Source organism: Myotis davidii, unplaced genomic scaffold, assembly GCF_000327345.1.
Source record: "Myotis davidii unplaced genomic scaffold, ASM32734v1 scaffold329, whole genome shotgun sequence".
NCBI classification, from domain to species: domain Eukaryota; kingdom Metazoa; phylum Chordata; class Mammalia; order Chiroptera; family Vespertilionidae; genus Myotis; species Myotis davidii.
Genome location: NW_006300374.1, coordinates 1,708,459 through 1,723,467, shown reverse-complemented (window position 1 = coordinate 1,723,467; position 15,009 = coordinate 1,708,459). Strand labels below are relative to the sequence as shown.

Below are 15,009 nucleotides of genomic sequence, written 5' to 3'. Positions count from 1 at the left end.
ACCCATCAACACTGCCTCAGGCTGCTGCGACTTGGGAGGCACAAAACTGATGCCACCCTGTTTCTATTTCCTTTAGCAAAATAGAACAATGATAACATTCCTATTAGCTCCCTGATCTCCAGGAAAAATCTTCTTTTCTTCTTCTTCTTTTTTTTTTGTTAATCCTCATCTGAGGATATTTTTTCTATTGCTTTTCAGAGAGAGTGGAAGGAAGGGTGGCAGGGGGAAGAGAGGATTTATTGATTTTTTTATTTAGAGAGAGGAAGAGAGAAGAGAGAGAGAGAGAGAGAGAGAGAGAGAGAGACATCTATTGAAAGCATGTCAAACTCAAAGGCTAACATGGGCCAAATAAACGAGACATGTGGCCCATGAGCCATGAGTTTGACCTGCTTGATCTATTGGTTGCCCCCCACATGCACCCCAACTGGGGGTGGGAAGCAAACCTGTAACTCAGGTACAACCCTTCGGTGCGTGGCCAACACTCTAATCACTGAGCCACACAGGCCAGGGCTCTGGGGAAAACCTTTTTTTCTTTACATATATTTTTATTGATTTCAGAGAGGAAGGGAGAGGGAGAGAGATATAAACAACAATGATGAGAGAGAATCATTGATTGGCTGCCTCCCACATGCCTCCTACTGGGGATTGAGCCCGCAAACTGGGCATGTGCCCCTGATGGGAATCAAACCTAGGATCAAACCTGGGACCCTACAGTCTGCAGGCGATGCTCCATCCACTGAGCCAAACCAGCTAGGGCTGGGAAAAATCTCTTTGAAAGCAATGACATTTTTTATTTTCTTTTTCTCATGTATACTCCACATCATATTTAGGGTGTGTGTGTAGATGTGGGTGTGTGTGGATGTGGGTGACTGGGTGTGTGTGTGTGTGTGTGTGTGTGTGTGTGTGTGTGTGTGTGTGTGTGTGTCTAGCTTACAGAGAAAATGTACACAATAATCTAAATGTAGCAAAGCGATATTAATAGGAGAGAGCAGTATGATTTCCTCTTCAAGGGCTTTATCTAAAGATTTTCCATGAAGTTCCTTTAACCATCAGTTTACTTATTGCATTTAGATATCGGTTTACAGATCCTAACCTATATGATCTAAACACTAAGAAACCAAGAACCTTAAAAATAAAATTCGAATTACTGCCCATTCAAAATCAAACGCAAATGGAAAAAATCTCCCTAGAAATGAAGGAATGCTGGATTGGGAGGTAAACCACAACACAAAGATCCAGTTTACTGTTTAAGTTTCTATTTTTCCCAATATTTATCCATTAACTATTTAGTCGATATTTCCCAATGTTAAGTATTAATAAATATTTAATACTGATTTTCAACCTTCTCAGGGCAGTTACTTATGCTATGAAGTAAGCCCCAGCCGAAGTAAATGCTATCAGATTTTAGAATCACTCTCCTCTTTGACGCATCCTTACAGTTTCATACACAACGGAGGGCCTCCCGATGAAATGATCTCCCTGCTACTGAATATGTCCGAACAGAAATATCATCAGCTTGTTTGGTACATTCAGTTTCCAGAGACCTTGCACCGGCTCGTCCGCCCTGCCCTAGAGATGGGTGGGGACTGTCATGACCCCAACTTACAGACCAGGTGACCTTCTGATGTTGCCTTGGCAACTGGCCCAAGGCCACAGCTGATGGGCCGTGGATCCAGGATGGAGCCCCGGCCGAACCTGGTGACGACTCCAGGCAGGGCCACGATCAGGGACCGAGGCTGCAGCTCTGTGGGGGAGGCAGGCAGGCTGACTTTAAGAGTCCTCCTGGTTCTGATTCTGAGTTCTTTGGTCTGTGCAGCAGGACTCAGGGAAAACCTCTAGAGACCACTTTTTAAGATGCTTCACATGCGTCCTGTCTGGACAGAGAATATTCTGCTCAGACCCCCCCCCAAGGCCCTCTGACACTCCAGGTAGGCAGACCCCGCCTGACCAGATGGACAGGGGCTGAGCAGGCCCAGGCCGGCAGCACAGGAACGCTCAGCCCATGGTCCAGCCTCCTGCCTGCGAGACGCTGCTTCCATCTTCAACACTCGGGGTGAGCGGCCAGCCTGCTCTTCAAGGAAAAGCACTTCCTTGACTAAGCGTCCCTTCCTTCTCCTATTCACCTCTCGTGAATTCTCCTCCACCCCCCGATTTTTTCTCTCTTAGTTTTTTCTAGATGGCAACGAAAAATGTGTAGCATATCAACCCACATTGCATAACGGCCTTTGCCTTGCTTTTCGGACAGCCCTCCGCCACTGTGTACAATCCCCTCCACATTTCATCGACTTCTGATGCTGCCCGAGGGCTTGTCCCGGTGGGAGGCCTTTCTGCCTCCTGTGCCTGGAGACCTGCTCCCTATTGTCCAAGATTCAACCCCCAGTGTCCCCTCTCCCACTCAGCCACCCAATGCAATCATTTTTAATTCTTTAACACAGCTCAGAGTCTTTGCAGAGGCTATTCCACCCACTCCTGCTGTTTAAATGTCTATTTAGTAGTTTAACTTTATAGGAAACAAAGCTTTAACCTACACAAATTGGAAGAGTAATTGCATAAACCCTGGGTATACCCATCACCTGACTTCAACCAGAGTCAACTTATGGCCACTCTAGTTTCAGGTAACTCCCATCCTACCCCACTTCCATTAAAGAGGAATCCCAGGCATCTCATCACGTCGTCTGTAAATATTTCGGTATATAGCTCTAAAAGAAAAGGGCTCTTTTCTAAAACACGCCCACCATACCATCATCCCACTAAAAATAAACCATATGTTCCTAAGCACACAGAATATCCCCTCAGGGTCCAAGGCCCTGTGATTGACGTGTTTTGTTGTTTTTTTTATTGGTTTGAACCAGCATCCCAACAAGTCCACCCACTTTTCACCTGTTTCTTCTTGTTCGCTGTAAGGATCTCTGTTTAGACATCACTTCCTTCTAGCAGCTGCCCCATCCAAATGCCAGGACATGTGCCCCTTGTCAGTTCTCCCACAGCTCCCATCCTGTAACTTAGTGGGTCTCAAAGTGATGCCCCTGTGCCTAGCACCGGGCCTGGTCAATAGTATGCACCAACTCTCTCTGGGTTGGATGAATAAGTAAATAAATGAGCTCCCAAAAAAGAGCTATAGTTCCCGTTCCTAAGCCCACATTCAGTCTAAGGACTTACTTAGGAGTCTGTTTCCCCATGGAGCAGAGACTTAATCCTGTTGGATCCCAGCACCTAGCCCCCCACCTGGCACACAGTAGGTGTTTGAGGGATTGCTGAATGAGTAACACTTGGGTTTCCATTCCAAATTCCATCTGTGTGACTTGGAGGTTCATGGCTTCCCTCTCTGGGGCTCGTTTTTCCCACCTCTATGATGAAGAATCTGGATTCATGATTTCTACGGTCCTTTGGGGTCTAACTTGTGATTCTGAGTTGGGGCCCAGCCTCCAGGGGAGTCCCCATTTGCCATACATTTGCTGCCCTCTGCTGGCAGGATTGGCTCACAACCCCTTTGTCCCAGATTTTCCTGAAAAGAACTACAGGCCAGCAAAACTAGGTCCCAGAGGGTGGGCTGGTCTGTAAATGGGACGGGGAAATAAAACATAGTCCCATTAAAACACAGAGGCCTGCGCCTCTCTCCACCCCATCCCGAAAGGAGGATCCTGGGGTAGCAGACAGACAGGAAGACTAGCAGTGGTTTGACCCCTCAGGCTACACACAAGAACCTGGGGAGAGAAGGACTTCAAAAGAAAAGGTGGGGCCCAGGCTCCCCTTCGGACCAATAATCAATCAATAGTGTGGACCAACACTCCCTGGGTTGAATGAATAAGTAAATGAGTGGGCGGGGCCCAAGCATCCATCTGTATTAAAAGCTGTCCGCTGCAGCTCATGTTCCACCACAGAACTGCTGGGCCACACTAATGCTCACATGTGTAAGTTGAGCCAAAAGCTTAGAAGCACAGTTAAAAGCTCCTCCAGGAAAAGAATAAATGAAGGCTTTAACTTTATCATACAAATATCCCTTAGTCCATCTTAGCACATTTTCTTTCAAATAGGCTCACCCAAACCCACAGTAGGCTGCGACCCTCAAAGGCCTTCAGACCTCCATGCAGAACACACTCAGTTTGGCGGAGCCTCGAATAATGTCATTTCAGTCAATGTCATTTTGCAAGGTGAGGGCCAGAGCAGGACGGTGCCACTGCAGTGGAAGTCGTCAGGGGGTGTCAGGGCTCCCCAACATGAGGTATTATTAGCTCCATACCTCCCCCACCCCAGCATCTAATCAATGTTTCCCAACTTTTCCTAATCTGATAGGTGACAAATGGACTCTCATGATTTTCATTTGAATTCTTATCATGACAACTTGTATTTCTTCTTCCGTGCTTTGCCTCTTCATAGCCTTTGGCCCTTTTTCTAATGAATTTCTCTTCTTAGCTCTTTGGGTTCTGCTACTATTATTAATCCTTTATAAATGTTGCAAACTTTTCTTTCTTCTTCTATTTCACTATTTGTCTTGTAACTTTATTGGTACCTACAACCACAGTTTCCTCATTTACTAGCTGTCTGGCCAATTTGCTGGGAGGATTAAATAAGGTAGTGTCTGTACAATGCATAGCCTGCTGCATCACCAGGTCTCCATAAGTGCCAGGGATGTTTCATAACTGAACTTCTCTACATGACACTCAGAGACCCCAGCCCCCGGCTGGGCCTGCCTGGCCTCAGTAGTATACTAGTAGCACCATGAAACAAGCACAGAGGACATTCTGCTCAACAGGACATGCGGGGCGCTCATCACATGCCATCGCGGTGGTGTCAGCTTTGGATCTGGTGGGGGTTCCATTTAAGTGTTTGCTCAAGTTGGAGCAGGACTCTAACGTGAAGGGAAAAGAAGGCTGTGTACTTGGTCTAACTCGACACTCTTCCTTTGTCACATCCCTCGGTCAGACGGCCCCTGAGTACTGCAGCCTCCAGGAAGGCCTGCCCTACCTGGACATGGTGATCGCAGAGACCTTGAGGATGTACCCACCGGCTTTCAGGTAGGCTCGCACCCCCACCCTGCACCCCAGGTCCCTTCAGCATCACTGCTTGGGGTCCTCACCTGTGCAGTCTGCCACCACCTGTGTTATCAGCAACGCTGGACTCAAGCTCCTTGGAGGCAGGATCTGAGTCTTACGTTTCTTTGTATCCCCTGGGGGCACCAGGTGTAATGCCTTCCATGCAGTAACCACAGCAATAAGCATCTCAACATGACCTTCCTCCCCACCCCAAGCTGGTCTCCTTGGCTTCCCAGCATTGGCTTTTGCCACTCCCCTGGCCCATTCCTTCCTTCCTTCCTTCCTTCCTTCAGCAGCTTTTATTGAGCATCTGCCTTGTGCCATGCACTAGGAAATGAGCCACGTACAAAACAGAGACACACCTTGGAGTTGACATTCCAGGGGGGGCGGCCAAGGCCTGGTCCCCAACAGCCCACACCTGTTCTGTCTTCGGAGTTCCAAGCCAAGGTCTGACTGCACCACGCCGCACTGTTCCTCACTGCCTCCCTCCCCGGCACTTTGGGGCCCTAACTATGCTTCGTGTTATATTTGGACACATTTCAGCTGCTCTGTAAAATGTCTCCACTGTACATCCAGCCACGCTAGCCTGTGGTGCCTTGAGAGCAGGAACCAGGCCACCTGCTTCTTTCAAAGTCCCCCTAAACCAGGCATCTCGTGGAGCCGGGTCTCCCTTCAGGTCTAGATTTCAGGCTCCAGAATCAGAAGCCACACAATAAAGTCCATCCACATTTCTATGAATGAATAAACCACAAGGAGATATAAGAAAATGTGGATGATTTGTAGGTATCTTGAAATTATATTCCAAAAACATCACTAGAGAGTGTGTTTGTAGATATTGTCCAATATGTTCAGGCCCAGAGCAAATGTAGAGAATTCCAGGGTGTGAGTCATGATACGTGGTCCCCGAGCACACGAGGCTTCTGTCACCTGCCTGGGAGCAGTGGTGACGCCAGGCCTGCCTGCTCCCCTGGGGCCAGGGTGAGGAGTGACTCCACGGGCCTTCCTGATTTGGAGGGAGCCGCAAAGCAAACTGTATCCAATCTTTGTTTTTTAATGATTTATATCCAACGTCCTTCTAATAGAACTTGGGCGGCTGCTATACACATTAAAAGAAAATTCAAAATAAGACATTCAGAGACACAACAAAGACCGTCAAAAGGAAAGAAGCCTTTAGGGGGCCCCAGAGACACCGGTGTCCCAGGTCAGGCCTGCGGGTGCCGGGGCTCCTGGCACAGGGGGAACTCAGCTGAGTTGAACAGTCGTGTTCTCTAGGGGGAGGAAAGTGTATAAACTCATCAAAGACACATCATTTCCTGAATCTAAACGCAATCAAAAATTCATCACCAGACCTTGAATAGATGACGTGTTGGGTGACAAAGTGAACAGGCTCTTAAACACAAAATGCCGCGGCCAGTTCTCCAGTCCTCCTGCTGGCCTGTATCCGCAGCACCATGTGAGCAAGTCGGCAACAGCATCGCTCCTGGGAAAGAGCACACTGGCGCTCCCACTCCGGGACAGGACAGAAACCAGAGTACCTGGATGCATTTGTTAAAATTCCCCCATAAAGTCGCATACAGTGCAGTGACCTATACTGACAGAATGGGTCTAGACCAGTGATTTTTCTACCTTTTTCATGGCACACATTAACTAATTACTAAAATTCTGTGGCATGCCAAAAAGTATAATTTTTGCAGGTCTGGCAAAAAAAAAATAGGTATAATTTTTTAGCTATTGTTGTTGGCTGTTGGCAATTTTTAATTTGACAATCTAAAGGAAAAGAGGTCAGGGGCCCTGACTAGTCAGGTAGTGCACGTGTTAAAAAGTCGTATAGCACGCCAGTTGAAAATCGCTGGTCTAGATATAAAGTCAGGAGTCTTGGCCCAGCCCTGAGTTTACTGTGTGACCTTGGCTAAGTTCTGTACTGCTCTGTGCCTCTGTGTCCTGAGTGTTCAATGGGCACGCGTGCCTGCTCCGCCTGCCCCACAGAGTACAGTGAGAATCAGTGGAATAGTGATGGGAAAACGCACTCCCCTCTGAGTAGCCTGCCATGGAAGGTATGCGGTAAAGAGCAAGAGGCACTGAGCTTCGAGTCGAGTGGCCAGCTTCCAGTCCTGCTCCAACCCCGGGCACTCCATGATCTCCTGAGCCTCACCTTCCTCTACCCCTACTCCATTGGCATTTTAAACTGTATCAGCTCTGCTGATTTCTGTTATCAAACAACAAAAATGAGACAGGCAAACCATCATTATTCTCACCCAAACAAGAGGCCAATTCGCTTTGGCCCAGGCATAGGATTTGAGGTGAATGTAAAGAGAGTGAGAATTTTATTATTCTATTCTAGTCTAGTCTAGTCTAATTCTATTCTTCTATTCCATTTTATTATTCCTTTAATCTCAGAAAAAGCCTGCTAGCTTTTCCCAAGCACTGATACAACTTGACTGACACCCTCATCTATAAAAATAACTCAGAATGGCCCTTGTGAAAAACATAATTCTTATTGAAAGGTTATTAATGTGAGTCCAATTTCTATGCAGTAGAATTCAGAGATTTTTTTCTGGCCTTTTATGCAGCCTAACCGAGCCAGAGAGGCCACCATGTTCAGAAGGGAGGCCCTGTTTTCTGTTTTGTAGGGGCCTTTGCATCCAGGTCCAAGCTATTTCCGGTAAAGATGACCAAGAAGGGATGCCAGGGAGTAGCCTTGTTTGATTCTTTTTGAGCTGAAGTTGTACACCCCTCCCCCCATCTTCCTGCTCAAAACTGGGGTTTTGATCCCACATGCATACACATATTAACTGCATTAGTAACTGAGGATCTGAAGGGGGCCCCACAACCCTGCCTCTCAGGCTCCTGACTCTTACATTAAATGCTCATAACAGAGTGGTAAATGCTGCAAGGAGCTGCGGTTGCTGTTAATATCTTTTATAGCTATAATTAATATAGTAATTTTATCTCCTCTAAGATATTGAGGGAAGCCAAGTCCTACCACTTGAAGCAAAAGCCAACATAGATTATTTCTAATTTTTAAAAATTATTTATATTACCAAAACAATATGCTTATACCTAAAAAATACCCCAAAAAACTAAACAACACAGAAGGATCCAAAGAAAAAGTTGTCAGCCTGGTGCCCTGCCATCCTCCACCCCAGTCCCATCCCCTAGAGGAGATAATGGGAGCAGTTTAGGAATTCTTCCAGAAATTGTCTGTCCATATGCAAACATAGATAGTCTAGCCCTTAAAAAATAGAACATAAAAGGCATTATGCCATGGCCATTCGATAAAATAAACCATCTGACCAGAAGCATTCCTCTCTGGTGGAACTTATCCATAGTAACACAGACAATAAATGGGGAACAGATTTTCAAACTCAAATTTCCGTTAGGTAAAGCGAAGGGTGAGGGAGGGTGTGGCCACGTAAAACTGCACCAGAAATAAGCCCTTCAAAGGCACCCATGTGCCCCCAACCCAGCATAAGATGGGCTTCAGACTGGATGAAGAAGGAGCAGTGACTGTGCTTTCACCAAAGGCCAGGCCAGTCTAAAGAGCCTAGCCCAGGGGTGGGCAAACTTTTTGACTGGAGGGCCACAATGGGTTCTTAAACTGGACCGGAGGGCTGGAACAAAAGCATGGATGGAGTGTTTGTATGAACTAATATAAATTCAAAGTAAACATCATTACATAAAAGGGTATGGTCTTTTTTTTTTTTTTTTTTAGTTTTATTCATTTCAATTGGGCCGGATCCGGCCCGCTGGCCGTAGTTTGCCCACGGCTGGCCTAGAGCAAGCATGTCAAACTCGTGGCCCTTAGGCCACATGCCTCGTTTATTTGGCCAGTGTTAGCCTTTGAGTTTGACATGCTTGGCCGAGGCTGCAGGGTCCTGGGCAGTAGAGACTTAATGGGGTGGGGTGGGTAGGTCTTGGTCACCCCCAAAGGGGACAGGGCCTCCTCTTCCCTTGTCCCTCATTCCACACTTCAGACCCAGAACACCTTTGCCCCGGCATCACCCCACCCTAGCTCTCCTCATCTCTATTCTGCATCAAGGCCGGGGTGACCCGTTGTTCCCCCCTCCCTCCCCGCCCCCACAGGTTCACACGGGAGGCGGCACAGGACTGCGAGTTGCTGGGGCAGCGCATTCCCGCAGGCACAGTGGTCGAAATGGCTGTGGGCGCCTTACACCATGACCCGGAGCACTGGCCACGTCCAGAGGCCTTTGACCCCGAGAGGTGAGCACCACCCCTTCTAATGGGCCCCTGAGGGAGGTGAGCGAAGGGGAGATTGTAGGTGGCTGCCTGGAGACACAGATTTGGTAAAGATCTAGTACCACTGTCCCATGTCAAAAGCCAAGGCAATCATATTGTACCACTTTTAAAAGCCCAAACAGAATCCAGAGAGTTAGCATTTCGCAGCACTGCACGCAAGGAACAAGGCAATTTCAAGTGGGTGTCTTCTGTTTGTTCAAACTAGGACACAGGACACCGGATCATATTTCAGGTGCGCATGGGAAAGTAACACAACATCTTTTCCTTTTTAAAAAATGGAGCCTGATCCAAAACAAGAAGATCCAACACAATTTCTCCAGGAATTCATGAGAACCAGACTAACATGGCAGACCTGGACCCCCTCCTGCCCCTACGTGGGATGTGGTCCCTTGTTTACACTTCATTTCTAGCTCCCAGGCTTAAAATGTCTGCACCAGTATCCACAGCCCCTCCTCAAAAGAACGCATTTCTGTCCCTTCCTGTCGATCTGGCCAGGGAGGGCTGGTCAGGCAGCAGGTGGGCTCCACCTCCAGCGCTTCCAGCTTCCCGGGGACCCAACCCCAGCTCTACAACCAGCCACAGGGAAGCTGTGGGCAGCGGGGCCTAGACAAATACTATACCCTGCTGCACAGCAGCTCCTGGAAATAAAGATCAGGAACCATAAACAGTGGCCGCCGGGCTTATAGCATCATCTTTGAAACAAACATTGCATTAATATTCAGTTGAATAAGGGGATGGGGGCTCCAGGGCACCTTGGGCCCAGAAAAGTGTGGAGGTGGTAAGACGTGAGCTGGCTACCACACAACAATGGCTGTCGCCTAGCTTTACTGCCACGGAACACGTGTGGCACATGCTGCCATGTGTAGCAGATAGGCAATTCCTCTGAGGAAGGCCTTCGTGGTTCAAGTACCACAGCTTCCAGTAGTTCAATTTCACTGCTTGAACCAGAGGGGCAAGGACAGCTGGCAGGACCTGGCCTTGGGGCAGGAGAGGAGGACCAGGGCCCGGGGACCCTTCTTAGGAAGTATGGCTGGTGTCACCTCTGGCTGATTGAGAAGGTGGAGCCCAGGGTCCATGTAAGGGCTGTGGTTTCTTTAAGGCTCTTACCTTTCTGGATCACAGTGAGCCCGCAGGCTCGTTAACAGCACGATGGGCTGTAGGAGGGCAGGAGGGCAACACTGACTGTGCAGGTGATTCTTTTCATTCAAAATGCCTTTGCAGGAAGGGAGGAGGGGAGTGGAACGAAAGCTCAGGGATTAGCAGCCACCAGCTCCATAGTTTGGGGACAGGCCCAAGAGAAAACGGGATTCTGTTGACTTCGGTGGAGGTTAGGCCGCTTGGTAGGATCGTCACCTCTGATGTAGGGGACCCTCAGCCAGACCCAGTGGCCGAAGAGGCCCCGAAGTGAAGGCGGGTGTCCTGGGCCAACCCTGACTGCGCTGCCTCACAGGTTCACGGCTGAGGCCCAGAGGTGCCGGCGACCCTTCACCTACCTGCCATTCGGAGCGGGTCCCCGGGGCTGCCTCGGGGTGCGGCTGGGGCTGCTGGAGGTCAAGCTGACGCTGCTCCACCTCCTGAGCAAGTTCCGGTTTGAAGTCTGCCCTGAGACTCAGGTGAGCCCCCTGCTGGTGAGCCCTGCTGCTCCAGGCTCAGGCGTGTTCACCGCGTTGTCTGCCCGGCAGCTGGCCTAATATTCTTCTTCTTCTTTGTACAGTAGCGTTAGCCCTCATGATGCTATAGCCCTTCCCTCCTTGGCAAAGAGAATCCAAAGTAGGTTTTATTATTCCCATTTTCAGACGAGGAGCTAAAAAGAGGTTAAGTAACTTGCCTGAGGTCAAACAGTTGGACTACGGGCTCCGTGAGAACAGGGAACAAGTTTGTCATATTTATTGTTCGGTGCCTCAGCACCCAGCTTAATGCCAGGCACATGGCAGATGCTCATTCATTCATTCAACAAACATCAACAAGCAAATGAATGACTAGCCAGTGAAGAAACTGGGGTTCAAATCAGATCTTGCTCATTCCCAAGTCCTCCCTCTCCTCCACATCCAGCAGCCTGCCTGCAAGGGGCTAGCTGTTCCCCACACAACCAGAACTTCGCTCTCCTCCATGCCTTTTTGGAACTCCCCTGCACAGCAGTAGACCTGGACCAGAGCGCATAGGGGACAGATAAGGACACAGTGACAGATGGTGACAACTTCTAGATCCAGAGAGGCACTGCCCCTCTCCCCCAGCAAACAGGGAGACTGGGGTGGGTGCTGGTCCAGGAGGAATAAGGAGTTCAGTTGGGCTAAAAAAGATATTGGATGTGAAAATGTCCACCAAGTTCTGATGGTCACTGCTGGAGAGAGGAGGGACAAATTGGGAACAGAGTTGAGCCAAAGCAGATGAGGGAACAGAGAAAGAAGGCAGGTCTGATTGCCCTAGGTCTTCCACGTGTGCAAGACTTCCTTCTGGGGTTTGCCTCATTACCCTTCATCTTGACATACAGTACAGTGGCTGGGTCAATGTCCCCAACCACTGCTTATGCCTGGCACTTCCCAGCTCAAGAACCAGCCATGAGTCTGGAGCCTGCTGATCTGGGGAGAACTTATCTGAGCCCATTTTACATTCCCTACCCCAACTTCCCACTCTAAGAGCATTCTACCTGCTCAGGCTACTGCCCCGACCTGGAATGTCATCTCTTCAACTTTCCACCCCAAGTCTAGTCCCATCCTCCACATTCCTGGGTGTTGCCTCAAATCCCAAAGTGACTCCTGAGAAGTTCTGCTCACATGGCTTCTCCCATTCCTAGACCCACCTCAGGAGTCACCTCCTCCAGGAAGCCCTCCCTGGCTTCGCTAGCCCCAAATGACCTCCTTTTTTTGAAGTCCAATGGTGTTTCTAGTTTGTCTAGGCCTGCACTAATACAGGAGCTACTAGCCACATTTGGCTATTTAAATGTTAATGATTAAATCAAATAAAAAATTCAGCCCCCTTTCCACTAACCACATTTCAAGCATTCAACAGCTACATAATGCTAGTGGCTACCATACAGGATAGCACAGGTCTAGACCATCTTGCTTCTGGGGCATAGAACTGGTCTCCCATCTGAACTACAATCCTCAAAGACATCTGACAATTCTGCCAAGGCCCCAGTAGTAAGGCCTGGTGACTCCTTTCCTCGAAAGGGTTCACGTGAGCCACTGAACCATCATTTTACATATGGCTCCAGGGACTACCCTGCTTCTTAAGTATTTCTTTGGTGTTTCTTCCAAGACCCCAGCCCACCAGGGATCTTCCTTGTAAGACATAAGGAAAGCTTTCTGCATGGCACTGAGGTCAGACCACAGCACACTTGAGCAGGGAACAGCATGAGGACCAACTCCCCAAAGTCCTTCCCAGAGAGGCTGCTCAGGGTCTGGCTTGGCACAGGGAGGGAGATGGAGATGAGAAGAGTTTGAGGCTTGGCTCTTTATTTTTTAGTCATGTGACCTTGAACAAGTCACTTGGCCTCTCTGAACCTTCATTTCTTCATTTGCAAAGTGAGCCACCTCTACCTCTTTTGCAGGGTTCTTGGGAGAATAAATGGGAATTATTAACACAGGAAAGGGGGAATGAGCACCAGTGCTGCAGGGCCCAGTGCCTAGTCCTGGAGAAGCAGCTCTGCTGGGTCCGAGGGGTCCTGATGGGAGGCTGCACTGCTTGCTCCTGGCTCAACTCTCTGAGACCTCAGCCGAATTTCCATAACCCTGCTTCAGGCCCGGTTCCAAGAATGTTTTCCTGTGGATGTTTTTATCTGTGACAAATGTTTTAATCTCCTCTACCTTAGGTACCACTGCAGCTAGAATCCAAATCTGCCCTAAGTCCAAAAAATGGTGTCTACATCAAGATTGTCTCCCGCTGACACAGTTACAACAGCACCTTCTAATTCAAAGAAAACCCTTGTGGAAATTCGGATTTGGGGGGAACGTCATCTAAGTAATTTAAAGGGTGCCTGGCATACAAGTATAAAAGAGGTCATTTCCGTAACATTTCCTAAATGTTTAATAAACGTTTGTTAAACTTAGTTTTATCTTTGCCAATGGTGTTTGAACGACAGATCCCCCTCTCTCAATAAGAAATTGCTGATAAATAAGTGAAACTGTAGCTTTGACAAAATGACTGAGAACTTGAGGTTTTGTCCTGGCCTCAGGATGGAAGGAATCGACACAGGGGCACTGTGCTGAGCTGTCCTGATGGTACCAGCTCATAGGCCTTTTCAGCTTCTGGTGCTTTGCAGTATTTGACTGAGGCAATGACATTCAGAAGTTCAACTTCAAAGGTGGTTCAAAAGCTTTATTATTCTTTGATATTTCTAGGTAGGGTAATACTGACTTCTTAAGTTTCAATGTACATAAAAGTGATAGAGGCTAAAGTGTACTTTTTAAGAGCATCATCTTTTCTTAATCTTGATCAATTAAAATACAGAGGTGAATGTTAGTAAAAAGTAGTTATTGTATTGCTGAGAAGTGTAAATTCAACAAAGAACTTGCAAATTGAATCCCAGATCTCCCACCAACAGCCATGATCTTGCCACCTCCCTGAGCCTCGGTTTTCCCATCTGTAAAGCAGGGAGGCTGACCAAGATCAAAGACCTTTTCCTCTATCTGACCTCTTATTTGCATTAAGGGGCTAAATGCCGTATAGATAATAGGAATCTGTGAGCATGGATGGGATACCCAGATGCTGACCCACCTTTAGAAAGTTCAGACTGTTTCAGGTGAGCTGGCAGAATAGGTTGCCACATATCCGTGGCTGGAAATGCTGCCTCTGCGGGCGCACATGTACAGTGCGATTGAAACTTCGTGGTGCATGCGCAGAAGTGGGTATTTTGTGGACAAGCCACACTCAAGGGGCCAAAGAGCCACAGTTTGCGGACCACTGCTCAGGAGGTCCCACCAGCCCATCACAACCCACTCACACACGTGCTGCCCACCACCTGCTCATCTCTGGAACCCAGCCCCTTTGAGATGCCCAGTCCAGGGCTCAGACTCACTGGGAAAAACCATCCATTCCCATTCCCAGTGACCCATTTGCTCCCCTGATGGCCCCACGTGTCTCCCCCAGTCCCTGACCCCCCATGGCCATCACAGAAACTCATCCTGCAGAAGGGCCCAGCTGAGCACCTGGCTCCCTAGTTGAGGTGCAGGTCCACACCTGACACCCCAGCCCATCAACTCTGTTGGCTTCCCTCCCCTTCTCCATCCAGGTGGTCACAATCTCCAAACACAGCAGTCAAGCTTCCTAATGGGCTAGAATTGCTGGACACACATCCCCAGGCTGTTTAAAGCCCACTGTTCACACCCAGCACCAGCTAACAAGGGGCAGGAAATGGCACTGACAGGTCCTGAACAAAGCCCTCCAGCTGCATCCCAGCTGGGCCTCCTGACAACTTGGCCATCACACACACACTTGCCCTGGATCCCACTACCTCTTTGCATTAACATTCTGAGTCGTGGTCATTTTGACTTCTCATCACATTGCCCACTCCCTCCTGTGCCCACACAGGAGGAACAGCTTTCCCCATGCCCACCCTACAACCTGGCCTCATGAACCCCCATTCCTCTTGAATTTCCATTCCATGTAGTTGCTTTTCCTGACTTGCTTTCTCAAAGGTCAGCCAATCCATGTTGTCTGCAGTCTTCATAGCTCACATGACTTTTCTGGAGCATGTGATACTCTCCCACCCCAGGTTCCT

The 15,009-nt window shown here is 48.6% G+C and overlaps 1 protein-coding gene across 1 annotated transcript in view; it reads left to right on the top strand.

The window, feature by feature from the left end:
* The window catches only part of TBXAS1 (thromboxane A synthase 1), a 154,422-nt gene extending 141,084 nt beyond the window's left edge, over positions 1-13,338 (top strand). The window contains exons 11-14 of the mRNA XM_006777104.2: positions 4,924-5,015; positions 9,117-9,254; positions 10,741-10,903; positions 13,102-13,338. Coding sequence (XP_006777167.1) covers positions 4,924-5,015; positions 9,117-9,254; positions 10,741-10,903; positions 13,102-13,176 — 468 coding nt within the window. The 3' untranslated portion in view covers positions 13,177-13,338. The remainder of the gene's footprint in view (positions 1-4,923; positions 5,016-9,116; positions 9,255-10,740; positions 10,904-13,101) is intronic.
* The last annotated feature ends 1,671 nt before the right edge of the window (positions 13,339-15,009 follow it).